The 21,339-nt window shown below is 45.4% G+C and overlaps 1 protein-coding gene across 1 annotated transcript in view; it reads left to right on the forward strand.

Moving 5' to 3' along the window:
• Nucleotides 1–359: 359 nt before the first annotated feature.
• The window catches only part of CDH13 (cadherin 13), a 1,120,140-nt gene continuing 1,099,160 nt past the window's right edge, over nt 360–21,339 (forward strand). Inside the window, exon 1 of the mRNA XM_066348214.1 lies at nt 360–584. Within this exon, the coding sequence (XP_066204311.1) occupies nt 540–584 (45 nt within the window). The 5' untranslated portion in view covers nt 360–539. The remainder of the gene's footprint in view (nt 585–21,339) is intronic.

Here is a 21,339-nt window from a genome sequence, read left to right on the forward strand (position 1 = left end):
AAAGGAAAAGAAAAAAATAAATAAAATCCATTGCCAAGTCTTTCCAGGCATAGAAAGGGCTGGAACTGTTAGGGTCATTTTATTTGATTTATTGGGAATAAAGTGGATCTTATTAACATTTTAATAAAGAGAATCTTTTTGCACTGGGCTGGAAGTGGCCGCCAGTCCCCAGTGCAATTCCATTCTCTGTGTAAGTGGAATCCACTGGCGTTGCCCAGCGTGATTTGTGGGGCTGGGCCCCAACAGTCCAAAAAAGCAAATGGGCTGCCTCCTTTGAGGGGCTTGCTTTGCGCGGGGTGTTCGCCCGTATCTGCCATGCAAAACGAGGGAGCTTTATGAAGGAATCCGTCTTGTAAAGCCATTGGTCCTGGTCATCAGCCTCTACCCAATGCTTTCGTGATGCTGCCGCTGATCTATTTGGGAAGTTGGCTGGCTGGCGAGGCAGAGCCTCTCCTCAAAGCCTGGCTCCCACGGAAAATATGCTCAGTGCAGCCGCGTGCATGAATGAAAACGCCGCCGGGCGCTTCTAGTCGGGCAAAATGCAGCCGAGAACTCCGCTCGTCCTGTGTGTTCTCCTGTCCCAGGTAGGGAAGAGGGGCTGCCGGGCGTGCCCCGCTCCCCGGTTCTGCATTACAATCGCCTGGCGCCGGCAGAGTGAGGGGGCTTTCGGGGCGCTAGGAGACTCCTGGAGCAGCGGCAAAGACAGCCCTGGGCTCGGAAGGGAGGTCATTCCCAGCCCCGGAGATTCTAAGGGGTCCTGGTTATCCACTCTAGCTTGCGTGTGTGTGTGTGTGTGTGTGTGTGTGTGTGTGTGTGTGTGTGTGTGTGTGTGTAGAGACGGAGAGAGCTCCCGAGTCCTTTCTAATGCAAGCAGGGGCGACATTCTCGCCTACATCAAGTGGGGTAACTTTGATTTGCCTTCTCCCGGAGGCTCCTGCATTGGAGAAAGACTCAGTTGGAGACGACTCCAAGGAGTCATGATTTTACCCAGCTCAGCGCGGAGCAAGGGAAGCGAAGCCCCTATCCGGATTGTGGGCTGTTCCTTTGCCGGAGAGGATGGCCTGGCATCGCTGACTTCCTGGGGCGCCCGGGTCCCCTCACCCAGCCCAGCGGAGCGCTGGAAGGTGCCTCGGGGCTCGCAGTGCGCCGCAACCCGGCTGCTGCTGTCGCTCAAAGGCGCCGGCGCCACTTGCACCGGCATCGGTGCTTTCCCTCCCCAGCCTCAGGCGGATAAGGACCAGAGTGCGTCCCCTGTCAGGGCGCAGGCCCCAAACCCCAGCGCCCCCTTTGTCCAGCTAGCAGGAGCTTCAGCCCTGAGCCAGGACTGCCGCCTCTGCTGCTTTCCTGGGCGGGCAGCGGAGCACAGAGAAAAGTTCAAGCTTTGCCCACCGGGCCACAGCTGCCTGTTAACCCTTGGAGCGCTCCAGTGTGAGGGAAGGGCCCTGAGATTCCAGAAAGGGAGTCGCTGGAGACGTGATCCTCCAGCACAACCACCTATGCATCTGGGAGATCTCTGGAAGTTTGTATGTAGGAAAGCAGTACTCAGAGGAGGCCAAACCAGAAGTGCTTGAGGCTGAGGGGCACGCCCAGCACTGCGCAGGGACCTGTGGTTGCTGAGAGCACCACTACCCAGTCCCCTGGGCTTCCCTGGCAGCCTGTGGAACTTGGGATGAGCAGGGAACCTACAAGTGGGTGGGTAAGATCAAAGCAGGGCCGGGCAGATAGGAGGGAAGGAGACTGGGAGTGCCTTGGGGTGCTAAAAATGGGTGCTGAGTTCCGGCCAGGACTCTGGGTGCCAGGGGAAGAGGCAGATGTGTGAATATGTGGGTGAGAGGGAGAGTGAGCAGCTAGGGTCCCAGACAGGGTCGGGTTAGGGTGTGCAGATGCAGTGCAGCCTTCTAAGGGGAGACCACTGCTGGGGCAATGTTGGGGTTAGACTTTGGAAATGGGCCAGTGTCCCGGGAATGTGGTGACCATGGAAAGCACTCAGAGTGGGAGGTGGCAGTGGGTGATAGTACCTGGAGGCAGACAGAGTAAGGTGCCTGGCTGCGGAGCCCCCTGGATGCACATCCCTTATCAGTTCTGCTCCTTTTCTACCAGAACTTTGCTGGCTGATTCTCTTGGGGTCCCTGTAGTAGCCTTAAGTCCTGCCAAATGCCCTTTGCCTGTCTATGAACCAGTTTTCCAGTCTTTCTGCACTAATTATTCCTGAGGCTATATGTGTGTATATATATCCCAATTTTGCAGGGTGGTTCAGAGCAGGCCTCTGATTCAGGCACAGCTGCTATATGTTAGTGGTACCACCCTGGGCAAGTTGCTTAACCTATCTGAACTTCCAGCTTCTCCGCTGTTAAATACTCTTATCGCCTTCCTAAGATTGTAGGCAGATCCCAGGTAATGCCCTTACCACGAGGCCTGGGGCACTTACCACTGCCTTGCCTAGGACTTCATAATACTTGACTCCATGGAAGTATTTTGACCTCAGTTTGGATTCCAGGGCTTTCCCAAAGTTATGCTTGCCTTTAAGCAAGATAGACCACATGACAGCACCCAGCAATCCTAATGCACTAGGGGCTTCTCACATGATGCCTTTTGCAAAGCAACTGGTGTGTCTCCTCACCCAAGGCCCAACTAGCACAGGTGGGTTATGAAGGCTCTGAGCTTACTCAGTTTCTTTAGAGTGGCGGAGCAGAGGTTTTACTCTGAATTAAATTGCCTGCCCTGAAAGGAGTATGGTAGTTCTCTTTTAGAGTGTTACACAAAATCAAAGCAGATGTCTACATTAGGACAGGAATTGATATCCTGTAGCAATAATACCTTGCACAGAAATCATTTTGGTGCAATCCAGTTAACTAGCAAGAGGCTCAAGTGCAGAGCTCTGTGGGTCATAGTGTGAAAAGTGGGGAAAGTCTTGAGGCCTTTGAGTCAACAAGCAGAAACAAAACTTTCTTGAGGCAGACAGAAAACAGATGAAAGGGAAAAACAATATAATAAAGCAAATTAGTCACTCGGCCCTAGTGTTGTTCCGGCAAACGTATGTGTTTTTCCAGCTCAGTTGTAGAATGCTAGGTCCAGCTTTGGAAGACATTAATCTCTGTAAGTTTATTGGCTAGGTTGCTGTTTTAGTCATTTTGGAGAGGAGAGAAAGGAATTCTAAGCAACAATGACTGGAAACTGGCAAAGTTGAGGAATAGTCACTTCTCTTCTCCCCTGGGGTGTTTTGGGAAAGACTGTCCCATAAGTGGCCTCTGGAATTTGACTATAATAAAGAATGACTGTGGAAAAAGAGAGGCATGAGCTAGAAATTCCACTGTGAATATGATTCCCCCACACCTATTTTGGTATTACAACTAATTGAAAGTTCTAACAATGAATGAGTAATTTCCCAAGAATTAGGATTTTAGGGAGTGGCTCAAGTTTGGAGAGCAGACTCTTGGGAGTGACTAAAAATGTTCCACAAAATTCTGCCTGAGGTGTTGATTTTAAAATGGGGAGTTCTTTCTTGGAGCCAGAATCTTGATTTTCAAGATTTTCAGTGAGAATAAGTGTCTTCCAGGGCCCCTTCAACTTCATATGTTATATTTTAGGGGCAGTGTTTATTTGCAGAACTGTTTTGATGAGGATAAAAGATTCAGAGCAGCAGAAAGCACCCCTACCCTGAGAAGGCACGTAACATGTGACAGCTTACAAGATTTCAAAAGCACTCAGGAAACAGAGATATAAGTGGTGAAAGAAATCAAAGTGGTAGAGTTAATGTGTCAGAACACCTTTTTTAATCAAGTCCCCAAAGACATTTAATAAACCACAAGGCTGAATATGTGATCTGGAATTCATGTAATGTCATAGTTTATATTAAAAGCCTCAACAGTCATTTTAGCTAATCTCTCCTACTCTGCCTCTCCCTGTCTTCTTTTTTTCTCTCTTTAGTCACTGAGCTTTCCATTAAATAAAATCTATTTCCTTCTAGAAGTACTCTCTATGTATTAGAGTGAAACTGCCCAACAAGCCAATGTACCCAATAACTGCATTATCTTAAAGTACCAGTGTCTAGATGTGTGCATGGAGTGTCAGTCTGAAGTTCACTATTCAGGTAAAAGTACAGCTAGGTTCTTGCGGCTATCCTTCTTTTTTTCCCTCCTTCAAAAGAGACATTTGCTTAGGGTATAGTGTTAATTTCTTTTTAGTGGAAGGTAAGGAAAAGGACAATCTGTGGATTCAATTCACATATGAATGACCTATCATCTAAATAGCCAGTAGAATTTCCTATTTCTCTTTCTCTGTGTACGTGTGTCTGTGTCTGTGTGCGTATGTGTCTATCTCTGTCCGTTTTGATCTTGTTTTAATATCTGTTGAAAAATTTCTCCAGAAGAGGGCTCCATCCACAGCATTAAAAAATTCTGAATCTACAGCTCATATTTTAAAGAACTTCAGTGTAGTGGCTCCATTAAAACCAAACTAGTCTCCTCATTCCTAATAATTTGCTACAAGCTCCTCCAATGATAAGTCCTGTCATTGTGCACAGAGTAGCTTTCCTTATTTTTTTTTTCTTGTTTTCCCCCTACTGTATGTCCTTGCTTCTGTTCTATTTTATTCTTCAACTATGTATCCCCTCTGAGTATGAGAGCAAGAAGCATTGCAAAGACCTTTGTAGACAATACAATACGAAGTGCGAGGAAGTTCTGAAATTTCCTGGCATTTGATTTCAGTTGGACCTAGTTTACCCTCAGGCAGCCAAAAGGCAGGGACAGTTCTGCCTGGGAAAGGAGATAATCTTCCCCGTTAGGTAACTCCTCAGAAGAGTGAGTCACCTGCCAGAGCTGCTCACCCTTCAACGCCAGTCGAAAAGGAGAGGGAAATACCAGTCCATCCTGCAATTACAATAATCAGTTGGACAGAATCAAATCAAGTGACCAGTGGTTTTGGCACTGTTTCCACTTAGCTGTCTGCAAGGTACTCACATGCCTGGGCAAATCTGACCCTCCTGAAGGATGCTGCCAATACGATTCCTCACAGCCTGCCTCCTCCACAGCCCCCGGTGGACCTCGGGCCTGGACCCGCCTCCTGAGCAGACTGTACAGATGATGACTAGCCGGACTGTACAGTGCCCTGCCCCTTCACCAGGCGCTAAGTAATGGCTGCTACCTGAGCAGACTGTACAGACGATGACTAGCCGGACTGTACAGTGCCCTGCCCCTTCACCAGGCGCTAAGTAGTGGCTGCTACCTGAGCAGACTGTACAGACGATGACTAGCCGGACTGTACGGTGCCCTGCCCCTTCACCAGGCGCTAAGTAGTGGCTGCTACCTGAGCAGACTGTACAGACGATGACTAGCCGGACTGTACGGTGCCCTGCCCCTTCACCAGGCGCTAAGTAGTGGCTGCTACCTGAGCAGACTGTACAGATGATGACTAGCCGGACTGTACAGTGCCCTGCCCCTTCACCAGGCGCTAAGTAATGGCTTTACTTTAGGGTCAGGCTGGAAAGCAATTTCTTTCTTTACTGAGAGAAGCAGGCTAGAGGAGAAAAAAATTACCTCAAACTTGAAATGCAAACTGAGCCAGGTTTCATGGAGGTGAATGGTCACCCTTTGGTTGAGTGGATTGAACCTCCAGATACCTGTTTAATGGTGCTGAAGCCCACCTATCCCAATTAGGCAACTCTGGCTGCTGGGCAGAGGTGACAGAGTACAGCCACAGGCCAAATGTAGCTCATGGATATATCTTCTTTGACCCAAATGTTTTGTAAAGTAGGAAATTGTACATTAAGAAAAAATCTAGGTTTCTTGCATTTCTTAAAATATAAGAGGTCAGGCAACCCTAGAGCGGCATTTCCACATGGCCACACTTCACTGGAGCTGAGTCACTACTGTCCCCTCTAGGGAGGGCATGCCTCTGTAGTTTGTCACAGTCCTTACCACTCCCTATTTATTCACCCAGCCCATTGTCCTTTCTAATTTTACCCACTTGCCCCTATAGATATTTGCATCAGGAACTTTGGCTTTCCCAAATTTTAAGGCTTGATAAAACATATGCAGTCAATTTTTCAGTAATAGGCTATTTAAAAAGCTTTTTGATTGTTCTGATTGAAATCCACTGATGTGCATTTTAGAACATGACCAAGGGGACTGTACTTTCCGTTTGAGAATGTTATTACCATCAGTGCCATTGGGTGATTAGGGGTACCCAGAGCAACGTTAACACCCAGACCATTGTTCCATGTAGAATAGTTACACCTAGAGAAGTGACACACGGCAGCTTTGAGTTCGTCTGAGTGCTGGCAGACCAGCATGTTGGTACACCCAACACATTGTTATGCACCGGCAGCTGAGGGTCTCTGGGACCACTGGATAACACGTAGGCTCTAATGCACGTGTGCAGTGTTATACAAAGGGCATCACTGTCCTTGGAGCGCAGTGGCACACTGGGCATCACCATCCCATCAGTGTTTTACCTATAGGGTAAGTGTAATCAGGACATCCCAAAAATGTATTGTACTTGTACTTAGCCTTGCAGGGTATTCTGGAAGCACCGGGCTAACAGAGCATTTGTAACATCAGGGTAATGTTAGCTCCATAGCTCTGTTGCCCAGAATACTTATATACACAGGACATTGTTACCCCTAGCACCAACTGGAATTTGTGTGATGTTTTTGTAACTGTTTTTAACAGTTAACACCCACCACAGCCCACACATAGTGTTAATGCGATAACTAATGTTCTCTGGCTCTGTAAATACTGGACAAATTTGTCTACTCCTCCCATTCTAGCAGGTAAGCCTCAGACAACTCTTGTTTTTCATAGCTCCAGACCCTAAAAATCAGGGTAAATATAACTACAGTACATACATATACAAATACAAAAAGTAATTGTTTTTCCTCTGTCAGTTGCCAACAGAAGTCAAATTCCCCAAAATTAGCATTATCAATAGGCAGGTTTTGACATGTCATGTTTCATTTCAAAGGCCCCACTGAATGTCACCCAATGAGACAAAGCCCCTGTGTCTCCCCGCCGAGCGCAGGCTGGGCTAGGGTGGAGGGCAGCAGCTGCTCAGCTGAGAGCAGCCCTGCCACATGCCTGGGCAGGGCCAGGAAATGAGCTCAGCCTCTGGAGAAACCTGGGGACCCTGCAAAGAGTGTGGCAGCCACGTCCCTGCCTTTCGTGGCCTGCAGGCTCAAGTCTCTTTCCCCTGGGAGTGGCAGGGAGCTGCTTTCCCTTGTGCGCTGGGAGATGGTACCTGCCAGCGCCTGAAGCTGGAGCTTCTGTGATCATCTTCCTGTTAATTATGCGGTTCTGCGCAAAGCTGTTGGATTCTGCCAGCAGCAGAACCTATAGTTGACTCGGGCCACACAGCCTCCGCCTTCAACTGCCCTAAGCTTCTGGGCATCTGGGGTCATCTAACTTGATGGTGGCATACTATGACCTTTGGGCCAATTCCTGCCTGCAGCTTGTTTTTATAAATAGTTTGATTGGAACCTAGCCATGCCCATTCATTTACATAATTGTCTATGGCTGCGCTTGTGCTGTAACAACAGAGTTGACACCATATGGCCTACCAAGTCTGAAATATTTACTATTTGGCCCTTTCCAGAAAAAGTTTGCTGTCTTCTGTTCTTACTTAGAATTATAGTGAGAGAGGATGCAGGGAGCCTTCTCCAAGGACAGAGGGGCATTAAGCCCTGGCCATTAAGGATGGTCCCTCTTAGGCCCCAAGGACTTGAACAACTTGACTTCAGGGACAATCATTCACTTGGAACCAAATGGTTTCAATAAATATCAATGATCCATATAAATATCCATAGAAGACCTACTATGTTCTCAGGGTAAAGTTGCTAATAAGGCTGACTCAATCTCTGTTCTTTTGGGGCTCAGACCCCAAGCGACCCCCGGGCAGGGAAGATAAATATCAACTGATGAAGAATTCAAAACAGACAACTGCTATGAGGGAAGGAAACACAGTGTGCAGAGTCATGCCATGCTACACATTTTGCTTGTCGGTAACATGTCCTTCTCTCCCACTGTAATGTAAGCTCCATTATAGTACATGTTGCTGTCTGAGTGGTTCATTTTGGTATCTCCAGGGCCTAGAACAGTACCTTCCATAGTGTTGGCTCTTAGTAAACATGAGTGAATGAATGAATGAGTCTAAGAAAGTAAAAAATGAAGGATCTGGGGGGCTCCCCTGATAGCCCAATGCACATTACAGTCTGGAGCCACAGTGAGTCTTACACAGACAAAGGGACACTAGAGGGTGTGAGTGAGGGGAAAAGCATTCTGAGCAGAAGGCACAGCCTGGTGGAAGTCTCTGGGCAGGAAGAAACATGGTACAGCCCAAAGAGAGTGAGGTGAGGAACAGCTGGAAGGTGCCAGAGCCATTGGGCCTTGCCAATCACTGCAAGGATTTTGGTGTTTGTCCTGGAGCAATGGGGAGCCATTGAAAGTAATGAGGGGAGGATAGAGTGTGATAGGTCAGATTTCCATTTTGACTAGGTCACCCTGGCTGCACTGTGGCAAATGGACTGGAACTGAGGACGAGTGGAAGGGAGAGGCTAGGGTAGGCCTGAGGCCACAGGAAGAATCCAGACCAGGGAGTGACAGTGCAGATGATAGAAGCAGACACACCCTGCTCAGAGCGCCCAGGAGCTATTTAGGGAGGAACTTGGCAGGGCATAGTAGCTGGGTTTGGCGATGGCAAAGCGAGAACTGGGGAGGGGTTATCTGACTCTTTCAGTTGGCAGGAAGCTAGAGCCACTTGCCCAAACAAGGAACCCAGGTGTTTGACATCGTAAACAGGGTCTGAGGGCTGTTTCCATGGGGGTGTTAGCCAGACTGTAGTAATGCTCCTTAGGAGAGGTATCTGGGCCTCAGTTACACTACTGCCCACAAATCCAATCAGTGCTTGCATCTGGGATGGGCACTCTGGGTGCCTGGAAATGCCCTTGACTAGAGAAACTAATGTGTAGCCTCTATAATTAACCAATCTCTGAGGCTTTTCATGCAAAAGATATTTGAGTGAAACATTGCCAAGGCCTTTAATCGTTTTCTTGAACATTCAATCAGCAGCACTAGAAATATTTTTTGCACGAAGCAAATAATGATCTACTACTTTCAGCAACCACTTGGCGAATGCTAACAAACCATTGGTTCAGCACATTAGATAGAGCCTTGGCGACTCTTATGTTTTTAGGTGTCATAGCAGAATCTTCCACTGGGTGCCAACCAGTGGTGTGCTAGTAAATGTTTAACTGGCTTGCTTAGAAAACAGCGGTAACAAAACCAGCAGTCCACTTACATTATCCTCAGAAGGTGAGGAATGTGTAGTTGTTCACTTGCTAAATGTTTATTGAGGTTTTTATAGAGAATTCAGGGGTAAGAAGATGCAAATAAAACCTGCTCTCGTGGGGCTTACAATCTACTGAGGGCATCGAATAAGAAACAAGGAAGTAAGTAGCTGAAATAAAAATCTGGTACCTGTTACAATAGGTAACACTAGGCTGGAATAGTATGGGTTGCTGTGCCCTGCCTTCTTTCCATCCATATTTCTTCCCTCCCTCTCTTCCTTCCATCTTTTCTTTTTCCTTCCCATAATTTTTGATATCTGCCAAGTGCCAAGAATGCTGGCAATTTGGGGATCCAGAGATGAATAGTCCTGGTCTTCAAGGGAAAATGATGGAGATGAATCAGGGCCTAGAGTTTGCCTGGACACAGAGAAGTGAGCATCTTACACTTCTGAGCCTTTAAGAAGTGAGTTTAAATCCTGGCCCAGTCATTTGCATGCTGTAATTTAACTCAGATAAGTTACTTTATTCTCCGCCCCTTCTTTTTCCTCCTGTGTCTAAACAAAGAGAGAGAAGAACCATACTTGCCCAGCAGGGTTTTGGTGAGAATTAAGTAAGTGTATGCTCCTGACTTGATCTCACCATTGGCAAATGCTAGGTGCATAAGGAATGTTGGTTGTATTAACTTGAGCGCACTGTGTTCCAAGGGAGTTTATGACTGGAAGGTACTAAGGGGCCTTGACCTTGAGCATCTGGCTAACTCAGAGGGGGGAAAATACTTGTGTATTTAAAAATTCACAGACGTTTAAAAAAGTGAGGTTTGTTCCCTAGAGAAGGATTTGCCAATTCCCATATTGATAGCTCCACAAAGATTGTTCCCCCGGGGATTTCATGCCTCATAATGGGATCGTCTAGATGTCTCTTCCCAGCATCTGTTTCCTAGGAAGCTTTATCAGGGCAGTATATGTGTGGGTGTGCTTGCTAGCGTCATGGGCACTTTTGATTATTATTATTATTTAAAATATATCAAATTAACTGTGGTAAATTGACTGTGCTGTGCAAGTCACTGCCATGTGCTAGTTGCATATATTATCTCCAGTCCTTACTGCAGTCCTTAGGGGCGACTATTCTTGTCTCCATTTCACATATGATAAAAAGACATTCAGAGTGGTTCGTCATTTGCCTAAGGCCACACAGACTGAGACCAGGGTTTGAACTCATGCATTTCTGATGCCTGTGCATGTACATATTTCCTGCATATTTCATTAGTGTATAAAAAAGTCCTCTATTGTTCCTGCAAATAATGTGAGAATTTTCCTTCTTAACTATATATTTTGTTCTCTGGCTTTCCTGGAGTCAAAATGGCTGCCTGCAGGGACCCCATTTTTAAATTATTGGTCTCTAAAAGGGGGTCTGGGACCTGGACCTCCTGTCTGGGTTAACAGTTGCAATGTTTTAGAATTGGATCAGTCCATGGTTATTTGTATTCTTTGTCTCTGAGTCCTTGCTTTTGACTGGGACAAACAAACAACCCACCCACAGTGCATTCTTCCACCAGCAAGAAGGCCATTCCGGTAAGAACACAGCTGCCAAGACCCAGCTCCGGTGTTCCTTCTCTGAAGTTTCCAAACATGCAGGCAAATTCTCTGGCACTTGCCTCGCTTCTTGCCTGCTGCTGAGCTCAAAGGATGGATGGCATCCCTCCCCAGGGGTGCCAAGAAACTCCATGGTCTGAGCCAGTCTTTCCTGAATGCAACTGTCGACAATAACATTTTCCCAAATCCATAGGAAAATGAGAAATATACAGCTTGTAGTTGTACCAACACACACAGATCTATATTGAGTTGCAGTTGGACTGAATCTAAGCTGAAGTTTAGTTCTGTTTTACCAGAAGAGGGTCCCCTGCCCCTTTTAATTTAATTTAAGTGCCTTTAGACAAGGTAGCCATTGATTCAGCAAACATTTGTTGGCTGCTTATTGTGTGCCTGGAGCCATTTTATGTGCTGGCATTAGAGCAGTGAATGTTCACAGAGCCCCTGTGCTGATGGGTGTTCTGTTCACACTCTTCCTTTGCCCCAGTCCTCACCATTCCACAGTGACCTTACATTTCTGCTTCTGTCTGTGCCCCCAGTCTACACATTCCATATTTGGTTAAGTCATTCATTTCACACACATTTACTGATCAACGACTATATCTATGATGCTTGACCCTGCGTAAGCAGCAGTGATTAAGAAAGACAAGATCACCTGTCCTCATGGAGTCTGCATTCTAGTGAGGGGAAAAGATAGTAAACAACAGAAGTAAATATATACAGCAATTTTGGTTAGTGATAGTGCTTTGAAAAAGAAAAATTAAAATGATATAAGAAGTTGTTCTGAGTTTATCCACCACCCTCTCTTGGAATGGAAAATTTGTTATTCTGATGCAATGACCTTTCTACATTTTAGGGGTGAAATGTCCCATTATTTGTGAAATGAAGTTGGTTAATTAATAGAGGGCATTTTTGTCCTTAGTGGTAAAAGTGTTGTTGGCAAAACATCCGTTCTCTATTTTTTTTTTCTTGAAATTTTGCTTTTGGGAATCAAAAAATATGGCAACTAATGATTTTAACCACAGATATGTAATCTTTTCCTGTAAAGAGCAATAGAGTAAATATATGGTCACTCTTGCAGCTATTCAATGCTATCTATATAATATAAAAGCAGCCACAGACATTATGTAAACAGATGGGCAGGGTTGTGTTCTAATAAAATTCTATTTACGAAAACAGGCTGAGCTGGATTTGGTGCTTGGGCTATCGTTTGCCCACTCCTTATTAAAAGCATTAGCCACCTCACCAGTTGGTCATAGTGGTGTAGGGCAGAGGCCAGGGAGAGACACCAGACATTTTCTTTGGCCTCTTGTCACCCTGAGCATTGTGGTACTTCTTTAGGATCACACATCACTGTATTATTTCGCCTTAACTTTGGTCAAGGTAAAGTACTGTAGTCAACTATGGAACATAATTCTCAGATCATCTTTAAAATATATAATAACCTACCTTTTGTAGTTATTATCTGGAGTATAATTCTTAAGACTTTCTTGCCACTTAAAGGTTTATTAGTGTTTTGGATTGAGTTCACTTAATAGTGATGGAGATACAGGCTTGGATGCAGGGAGTTAAATCAGGAAATAATTCCAGGACACATAATTGAGGAGTGTGAAACAAGAAAGAAAGAAAGCCAGTAATGACTGTGTCATTGAGCTGGTTACTGTCTTGGATAACTGGGGCTCATTGCGGCTGGGACCCCAGGGAAGGGCTGTGTAAAACTCACTTTAGGATGGTCTCTTTGCAACATGGAAGGCTGGGATATATATCTACCCATACCCATCTTCCATTTGTAATAGATGGCCCCTGGCACCATTAATTCCTCTGTACTTCCCCTGCTGAGCCTTTGTGGCTCTGGGGGAGCAACTGTGATTTTGTGAAAACCCTGAGCAGGAAAATGGAGAGGCATGACAAGTGGTGGGACAGGCAGTATATGCTCTGGGTATGGCATGAGTATGTAAGGGGTTCCGTTTGCCACCATTATGTGTTACTGCAAACTTCCTCAGTATAACTAATGATGTAAGAAAGTTATGGTTGTTGTTGTCTTAAACCCTCCGACTTTGGTTTAGCACCCATCTGCAGATACTCTCTTTCCCACTAGATGGTACCAGTATGCCAAAGCCCTGGAAAGCTACCTTAGGGCCTCATCTTTGACTTGGATATAGTCCTACTCACTACTTTTAAAAAATTATAAGGAATAAGAAAATCGAGTTGGAGCCCTGGACTGATATCTTGGTTGGTTAGAGCATCGTCCCCAAAAACGCAAAGGTTGCCGGTTCGATCCCCAGTCAGGGCACATACAGAAACAGATTGATGTTTCTCTCTCTCTTTCCTTTCCTCTCTCTCTGAAATCAATAAATAAAACTATTTTTAAAAAGAGAGAGAAAATTGAGTTGGAGGAACAGACTGCGGGTGTTTTGAGGACAGAAGATGGGAGAAAAGTGAAGGTTGTCTAAACAATTACCCTCATTCATTCATTCACTGACAAATCGTACAGACCATCCCTAAGCCCTCAGCACTCTTCTCAGCCCTGGAAATACAGAGGTGAGCAGTGCACCCGCAGTCCCTGCCCCAGTGAGCTTCCATACTGGTGAGGGGAGAGATAACAAAAGCAAACGGGTAGATACAGGATGTCTGCCAGGTGGTGATGAGTGGTGTGGAGACCAACAAAGCAGACTGTGGTAGCAGTAACAGAGGTTGGCATGGACAGGGCAAGAAGGAGCACAGCCCTTCTTGTAACTGTCTGTCCTCTGTCTGTCTTGTCAGCTGGTAGGGTGAGAGGTTATTTCTATCTGTTTCCTAAACCCAATTCCTCCATTCATCAACCTCTTATGATTATGCTTTTGTGGTTTGTTTTCAAATAAGGCTGTGGGCTTGTGGAGGGCAGAAGTGGTGCATGGCAAACAGGTGTGGTCCAACTGCCCAACCCAACCGACTGCTTGTTGGTTGATATCATTTGTCTGGAATCATTCTGAATTGTTACTGTTGTCAACACACAAAAGAGTTGCATTTTACTCAGGGGTTAGATTATAAAGTCAAGGTTTAAGGCAAACATAGTCGTCATTAACCTTGAAATCTCTTAAATGACCCTTAAAATTTTAATTTGTGTGGTTTTGTATATGCAATTGAGTACTGTAATCAATGTATAACAATGTATAATGCATGCAAGAATGTACAGTGTATAAGGCCCTGGCCGGTTGGCTCAGTGGTAGAGCATCGGCCTGGCGTGCAGAAATCCCGGGTTCGATTCCCGGCCAGGGCACACAGGAGAAGTGCCCATCTGCTTCTCCACCCCTCCCCCTCTCCTTCCTCTCTGTCTCTCTCTTCCCCTCCCGCAGCCGAGGTTCCATTGGAGCAAAGATGGCCCGGGCGCTGGGGATGGCTCCTTGGCCTCTGCCCCAGGCGCTAGAGTGGCTCTGGTCGTGACAGAGCGACACCCCGGAGGGGCGGAGCATCGCCCCCTGGTGGGCAGAGCGTCGCCCCCTGGTGGGCGTGCCGGGTGGATCCCGGTCGAGCGCATGCAGGAGTCTGTCTGACTGTCTCTCCCCGTTTCCAGCTTCGGAAAAATACAAAAAAAAAAAAAGAATGTACAGTGTATATTAAAGCATATATGCATGATATAATTCTACAGCATTTAATTGCAGGATTTAAATTGCTTTTATTCTTTTTTCCTTCTTTTCTTGGTAGAAGAGCTGGATTTCCATTAGTTAAAGGTCCATTTGATAAGATTTTACTGTATTCATTTAAGCTAGTTTCCTAATCATATAATTCCCACCAGGCTGTGCACTGGGGAGGGCAAGACCTGTGTTCTCTGTGCTCTATCTTTGGACTCCCGCCACCCGTCACATGCTTGGGGGCTGAGGGACAGCCGCAGACTAGTAATAAAAGCAGCAGTAGTGGTAACAGAGGTTGGCATCGAAGTAGTACTTACTGTGAGCTAGGCCCTGTGTGAGCACTTTAGATGTATTAATTAGTATATTTAATCCTCCTAATGACTTTATGGTGTACCTACTATGATTTTAATTCCATTTCACAGATGAGAAAATTCTGGAAGAACTTGAAGAAGATTACACAGCTTTTGAACTCTGAGACTGAGATTGAACAGTCCTAGACACAAAAGGCCACATGTTGTATGATTCCATGAAATGGAAAGAGCTTTCTAGAATACGCACATCCATGGAGGCATGAAAGTAGATGAGTAGTTGCCTAGGGCTTGGGAATAGGGAGTGACTGCTGATGGGTATGGGGTTTCTTTCGTGGGTGATGGAAATATTCTGAAACTAGGTAGTGGTGATGGCTGCACAGCTCTGTGAATATACTAAAAATCACAGAACTGGATATTTTAACAGGGTGAGCAATATAGGATGTGAAGTACGTCTCAATAAACAAGCACACATTGGGCAGTCTAACCCTCAGGGCTATTGTGTGTGCTGAGCACACACAACCCTTCCTACTGGTGCTTACCACATGCTAGTAGAATTCTGCTTTTTTATACTTTTTTATTAAGTGAGAGGGCAGGGAGGCAGAGAAACAGACTCCCGCATGTGCCTTGACTGGGATCTACCTGGCTAGCCCCCTACCCGGCAATGCTGTGTCCATTTGGGGTTGCTGCTCCATTGCTTGGCAACCGAGCTATTTTAGCACCTGAGGTGAGGCCATGGAGCCATCCTCAGTGCCCAGGACCAACTTGCTCAAACATTCCAGTCATGGCTGGAGGAGAAGAGATAGAGAGAAGGGGGAAGGAGGGTGTAGAAGCAGACGGTCGCTTCTCCTGTGTATCCTGACCGGGAATCAAACCTGAGACTCCCACATGCCAGGCTGCCAGGCCAATGGTGTACCACTGAGCCAACCGGCCAGGGCCTTCTTTTTATATATATATAATTTTTATTGATTGATTTTAACGGGAGAAGCATGGGTTTATATAGCACTTATTTATGCACTTATTGGCTGAGTCTTGTCTGTCCTCTATGTAGGGCTCAAACAGGCAACCCTGACATTTGCAGGTCAGTACTCTGAGCTAACCCGCAGGGCCACTGCTTTTTTATTTATATAAACTTAGCTATCTGTCAAAAGGGCCCTATCATTCAACTCATTTCAGAGATCAGAAAACTGAGGCAGAAAAACCTGGGGCTGGCAAGTAACCCAGGCAGTTCTGAATCACACCAGTTTTCACACCTGTTTCATGAATTAAAAGCAAATATGGTGGTCCAGAGCTGCAGGTAACTTGGGCCCTTTATCAGAAATAAAGCAATGGTTTTTCACTTTTTTTTTTATTGCTAATTTGTAAAGTCAATTAAAATTCATCTTTGTCTCACTGGTTATTATTCCCATCTGACCAAGGTGTCTCTGGTGTTGGGTTTTGGCAGTAAGAGCCAGAGGATGTAGGAAAAGGAGATGAGTTAATGTGGCTGACCTTTAAAGTAATGAGCAGAGTGCCCAGGAAGAAGGAGAGAGTGAGAGAGGGAGGTGAGAGGCTGAGGTGGGAAGAGGGGAGCCTGGGAGAAGAGGGAAGACTGGCAGGGAGAGGGGGAGAGAGAGAGAGAGAGAGAGAGAGAGAACTGAATTGACATGCTAATTATTATTGTGCTCAGATTGATACTAGATTGCTGTAAGGATTTACCCAAATTAGTAAGAATGTTTGGCACCCCTTGGCTGGTTCAGTTTAAGAATTCCACAGGCTTGGCTTGGCAATAAGAAGGTGTTGAAGGCCTCAGGCAGGGGAAGGAGGCCTTGCTCTTCATACTTATCACTCAGCACTCTCCAAATCAAGCAACCCCACCCCTGCAAACCAGAAAACACCCCCACCCCCATCAGCACTCCCCTTTGTCTTTGATTCCCAAGCCCCTTAAACATGGGATTTATTTCTCTGTGCTTTCAGACTAAGGTTGATCATTGTCATGTCTCTTTTATGTTTACAGTACAGAGTGACAAAGTCATTAGCCATGCACAATGCAACAGAGAAGGAACACAGGCCTTACTCCCTGACCGGGTCCAGGATACCTGTTTGTTGTCCCAGAAGACTAGGAGTAATTAAGGCAAAGCTAAGGAATTGTAAATACAGTACCTTCCTGGGGCTAGGACAGGAGCTGGCCTCCCAGATGGCACTCTCCTAGGTGATGAGGGGTCTGTTGGGCTCCCCATGACTCTTAAAGCCTTCCAAGGTGACAAGAGGGGATCACACAAAGCCACATGAGTGTCTGGTTCAGTCCTCTCTGACCACGTTTCCAACGCAGTGTTTTGCAGTGTGTGTTATGAAGTGGTATTGGTTTTATGGGAATTAATAAGGGCTCTGGAAAGAAATGGGTTGCATGAGCTAATAATATTTGGGAATCTCTGAACTTTCCAAGGAAAGGAAACCAAGGTGTTTTTGTTTGTTTGTTTGTTTGTTTGTTTTGCAACTGATTGTCTCTGAGGTTTCATTGTGCATTTGAATTTCAAAGATGGCTGCATTTCTAATGCTCCTCCCAAACTCCCAGGGGTAAGAATACTCTTCCACAGAGTATATCATGAAGTAGTGCTTCACAGTGATTCACGGACACATGTGGGTAAACAAGCTGCATGGACTCAGAAGTTGGCCTTGACCACCAAGGCAGCAGTGGCAGCCTCACCTGAGAGCTTGTTAGAAATGCACATTCTCTAACCAGGTCCTACTGAATTAGAGCTCCTGGGGTGGACCCAGCAACCTGTGTATTTACATACCCACCCTCCAGGGAATCATGGTGCTCCCTCAGATTTGCAAACTGCTGCTGAGTGTGGAGGAGACAGACCTGATGCTTTTCTGGGTAAAGGGGAGGTATACCTGGGCCAGGAACCTGGCTTCCCTGAAGCAAAAGTAAAGATTATAAGAGGAAGACCACAGAAATATAGGAGTGGGGACTGCCATCTCATGAGTATTTACTTCTGTGAAGCCCTGAGCTGTATTCGCAGGATGTCTTTAATGAAAGCTGTTGTCTACACAGGTGGACCAGACACCTGGGGTAATGACAGAGGAAGCATTCAGGAAGTCTATACAGGGGAGGCAAAAACTTTTACCTCTACCCATCTTAGGTATTCAGCTGGAAATCTTTAAGAAAAAGACAGATTAACAAGAGAAAAACCAACACTTTATTAACATGTTTATCTTATGTATATGTGGGAGATACCTAGGGTAAAATTACTATATCTCAGAGGTGACTTAAAGCTCCAGCTTCAGTACCATCTTATGCTAAGGACACACACACACACACACACACACACACACACACACCCTAAGCACTAATCACTATTGCTACCTACTAAATTTTAAGTTCTAGTCTTGGCATTCAGGATTCGAAGGTGAACCAGACAGATGCAGATGCTGCAGTTGCTGAGCTTAAGGAGATTACAGGGAAGAATAATGAAAAGACAAAGACACTGCTGGGTCCATGAGAAGAGCCCAATGCCAGCCAGGTCTATTGCCATTGGGTTTTAAAACCCATCCAGAATAATTCTTTGTGTACCATTGTAAATCTTTGCTGAACTTTTAATATCTGCCTCAGATGAGAACCATCTAAACTAGTGGTTCTCAACTGAGGCTAATCGTACCTCTTGGGACATGTGATATCTAAAGACATATTTGGTTGTCACGTGGGGTAAGGGGGGGTGCTACTGTCATTTAGTGGGAAGAGGCCAGGCATGCTGCTCAAATGTTGCTCAACATCCTACAGTGTGCAGAGCAGCCCCACCACAATGAATTATCCTGACTCAGTGTCAGCAGTGCAATGTTGAGATTATGTGGTCTAAGTGTAGAGCTTCATATTTACCCAGTACACACAGACCTCTATTTCTCTCTCTCTCTCTCTCTCTCTCTCTCTCTTGCTCTCTCTCTCCATATATATATATATATATATATATATATATATATATATATATATATATTGTATTTTTCCAAAGTTAGAAGTGGGGAGGCAGTCAGACAGTCTCCCACACGTGCCCAACTGGGACCCACCCAGCATGCCCACCAGGGGGCAATGCTCTGCCCATCTGGGATGTTGCTCCATTGTGGCCGGAGCCATTCTAGTGCCTGAGGCAGAGGCCATGGAGCCATCCTCAGCACCCGGGACAACTTTGCTCCAATGGAGCCTTGGCTGCAGTAGGGGAAGAGAGAGATAGAGAGGAAGGAGACAGGGAAGGATGGAGAAGCAGATGGATGCTTCTCCTATGTGCCCTGGCCGGGAATCAAACCCGGGACTCCCACACGCCGGGCCTACACTCTACCACTGAGCCAACTGGCCAGGGCAGCCTTTATTTTTTTATCTTGACCCCATCATGTTACTACCAGGAAGCCAGAATCTAAAGTTGGGTCTGTGAAAAGTTAAACAATACCAAGCTACTATACATGTTATGTGTATAATTTTTCAAAACATAAAGCCATAACTCACAGATAAATATAAATATTCATTCATTAATTTATTAGTCAACCAGTAAGATGCTATGGAAATTTAAAAGGCCATTTAAGAAGCTGAGCTATTTATAAGCAATTTGACAGAGAAATGTTACTATGAGATTGCTGAATTAGGAAAAAAAAAAAACAGCCTGACCTATGGTGGTGCAGTGGGTAAAGTGTTGACCTGGAACGCTGAGGTTGCTGGTTCGAAACCCTGGGCTTGCCCGGTCAAGGCACATATGGGAGTTGGTGCTTCCTGCTTCTCCCCCCTTCTGTCTCTCTATCCTCTCTCTCTGAAAATGAATAAATAAAAAAATCTAAAACAAAACAAAAAAACCCAACAAGCCCTAGTTAATGTGCAACATACCTAAACCTTTGGGGTTATCTGTTCCACTAGACAGAAGTTACTTCCATCTCTTGCTGAACAAAAATTGAAAAGTAACCAGTCATTTCACTTAGTCTGGGGTCTTTAATCAAGAGTAAACAATGAGCCTGACCAGGTGGTGGTGCAGTGGATAGAGCATTGGACTGGGACATGGAGGACCCAGGTTCAAAACCCGAGGTCACCGTCTTGAGTGTGGGCTCATCTGGTTTGAGCAAGGCTCACAGCTTGAGCCCAAGGTCGCTGACTTGAGCAAGGGATCACTCTATCTGCTATAGCCCCTCGGTCAAGACACATATGAGAGAGCAATCAATGAAAAATTAAGAAGCTGCAACAAAGAATTGATGCTTCTCATCTCACTCCCTTCCTGTCTGTCTGTCTCTGTACAAAAAAAAAAGAAAAAAGGTAAACAATGAGATGAACTAGAAACATGCTCCTAGACATCTTCTGGTGGCCTTTGTCCCCAAATGATATTCAAAGGATTTCTATCAATCATTCTGGCCTTGTTTATAAGCTTTGGATACTTTTTTTCTGATGCTTTTATCACATATCTTTTAATTTACTAGTTGCTGCCTTACTAAAAATGGTCTGTAAAATGTGGGGCAAAGAAATGGAAGTAGGTTGAGGTCTAGAGCAGGGGTCCCCAAACTACAGCCCGCGGGGCCGCATGCGGCCCCCTGAGGCCACGTATCCAGCCCCTGCCGCATTTCCAGAAGGGGTACCTCTTTCATTGGTGGTCAGTCGCTCACGTACAGTACTACTTCCAGTGACGTGGGACGCACACGTCACGGCTCCGGAAGCACGTTGTATCACTTGTTATGGCTAACAGTGACAAATATGGAACCGGACATTGACCATCTCATTAGCCAAAAGCAGGCCCATAGTTCCCATTGAAATACTGGTCAGTTTGTTGATTTGAATGTACTTGTTCTTTATTTTAAATATTGTATTTGTTCCCGTTTTGGTTTTTTACTTTAAAATAAGATATGTGCAGTGTGCATAGGGATTTGTTCATAGTTTTTTTATAGTCCAGACCTCCAATGGTCTAAGGACAGTGAACTGACCCCCTGTGTAAAAAGTTTGGGCACCCCTGGTCTAGAGGGTGGTGGTTGGAGAGGTTGTAGTAGGTCAGATTGATAGTATGCATAGATGGAGTTTTGTGGTGGGAAGTTGGGCCAGCCCTCTAATGGAGAGCCCAGAAGGGTGTGGGCTTGGGGTGGCTCAGAAGCCCTCAGCACCTGCTATAGCCATCATCAATACCCATAAGAACCATAATGCCCTTTGCACCAGTAATCTATATCTGAGAAATTAAAGAAACAGCTAAATACAGAAAACGATATATAGAAACACTTCTCTGCATTATATTGTATATGTGATAGCCCAAATTGGAAATAACAATAGTCAACATCTATTGAATATTTGCCATATGTCTAGCTTTCCTAAGTGATCAACAAATCAAATAAATTTCCCTCAAATGGAAACTGGTTAAGCAACTTAAAAAATATTACACAGCCATTGAAGAGGGTGGTTATGAAGATAATAATGACATGAAAAAATCAGATAAGTGAGAAATTAATACTGAACAAGAGATCATGTATAGAGTAGGATTCCTACTAAGCAAACAATAATAACAACAACAAAACCAAACAAAAGCTTCTATATATGGGAATGGGGTGGAGTCTGAGAGAAA

Source organism: Saccopteryx leptura, chromosome 9, assembly GCF_036850995.1.
Source record: "Saccopteryx leptura isolate mSacLep1 chromosome 9, mSacLep1_pri_phased_curated, whole genome shotgun sequence".
Classification (NCBI taxonomy): Eukaryota; Metazoa; Chordata; class Mammalia; order Chiroptera; family Emballonuridae; genus Saccopteryx; species Saccopteryx leptura.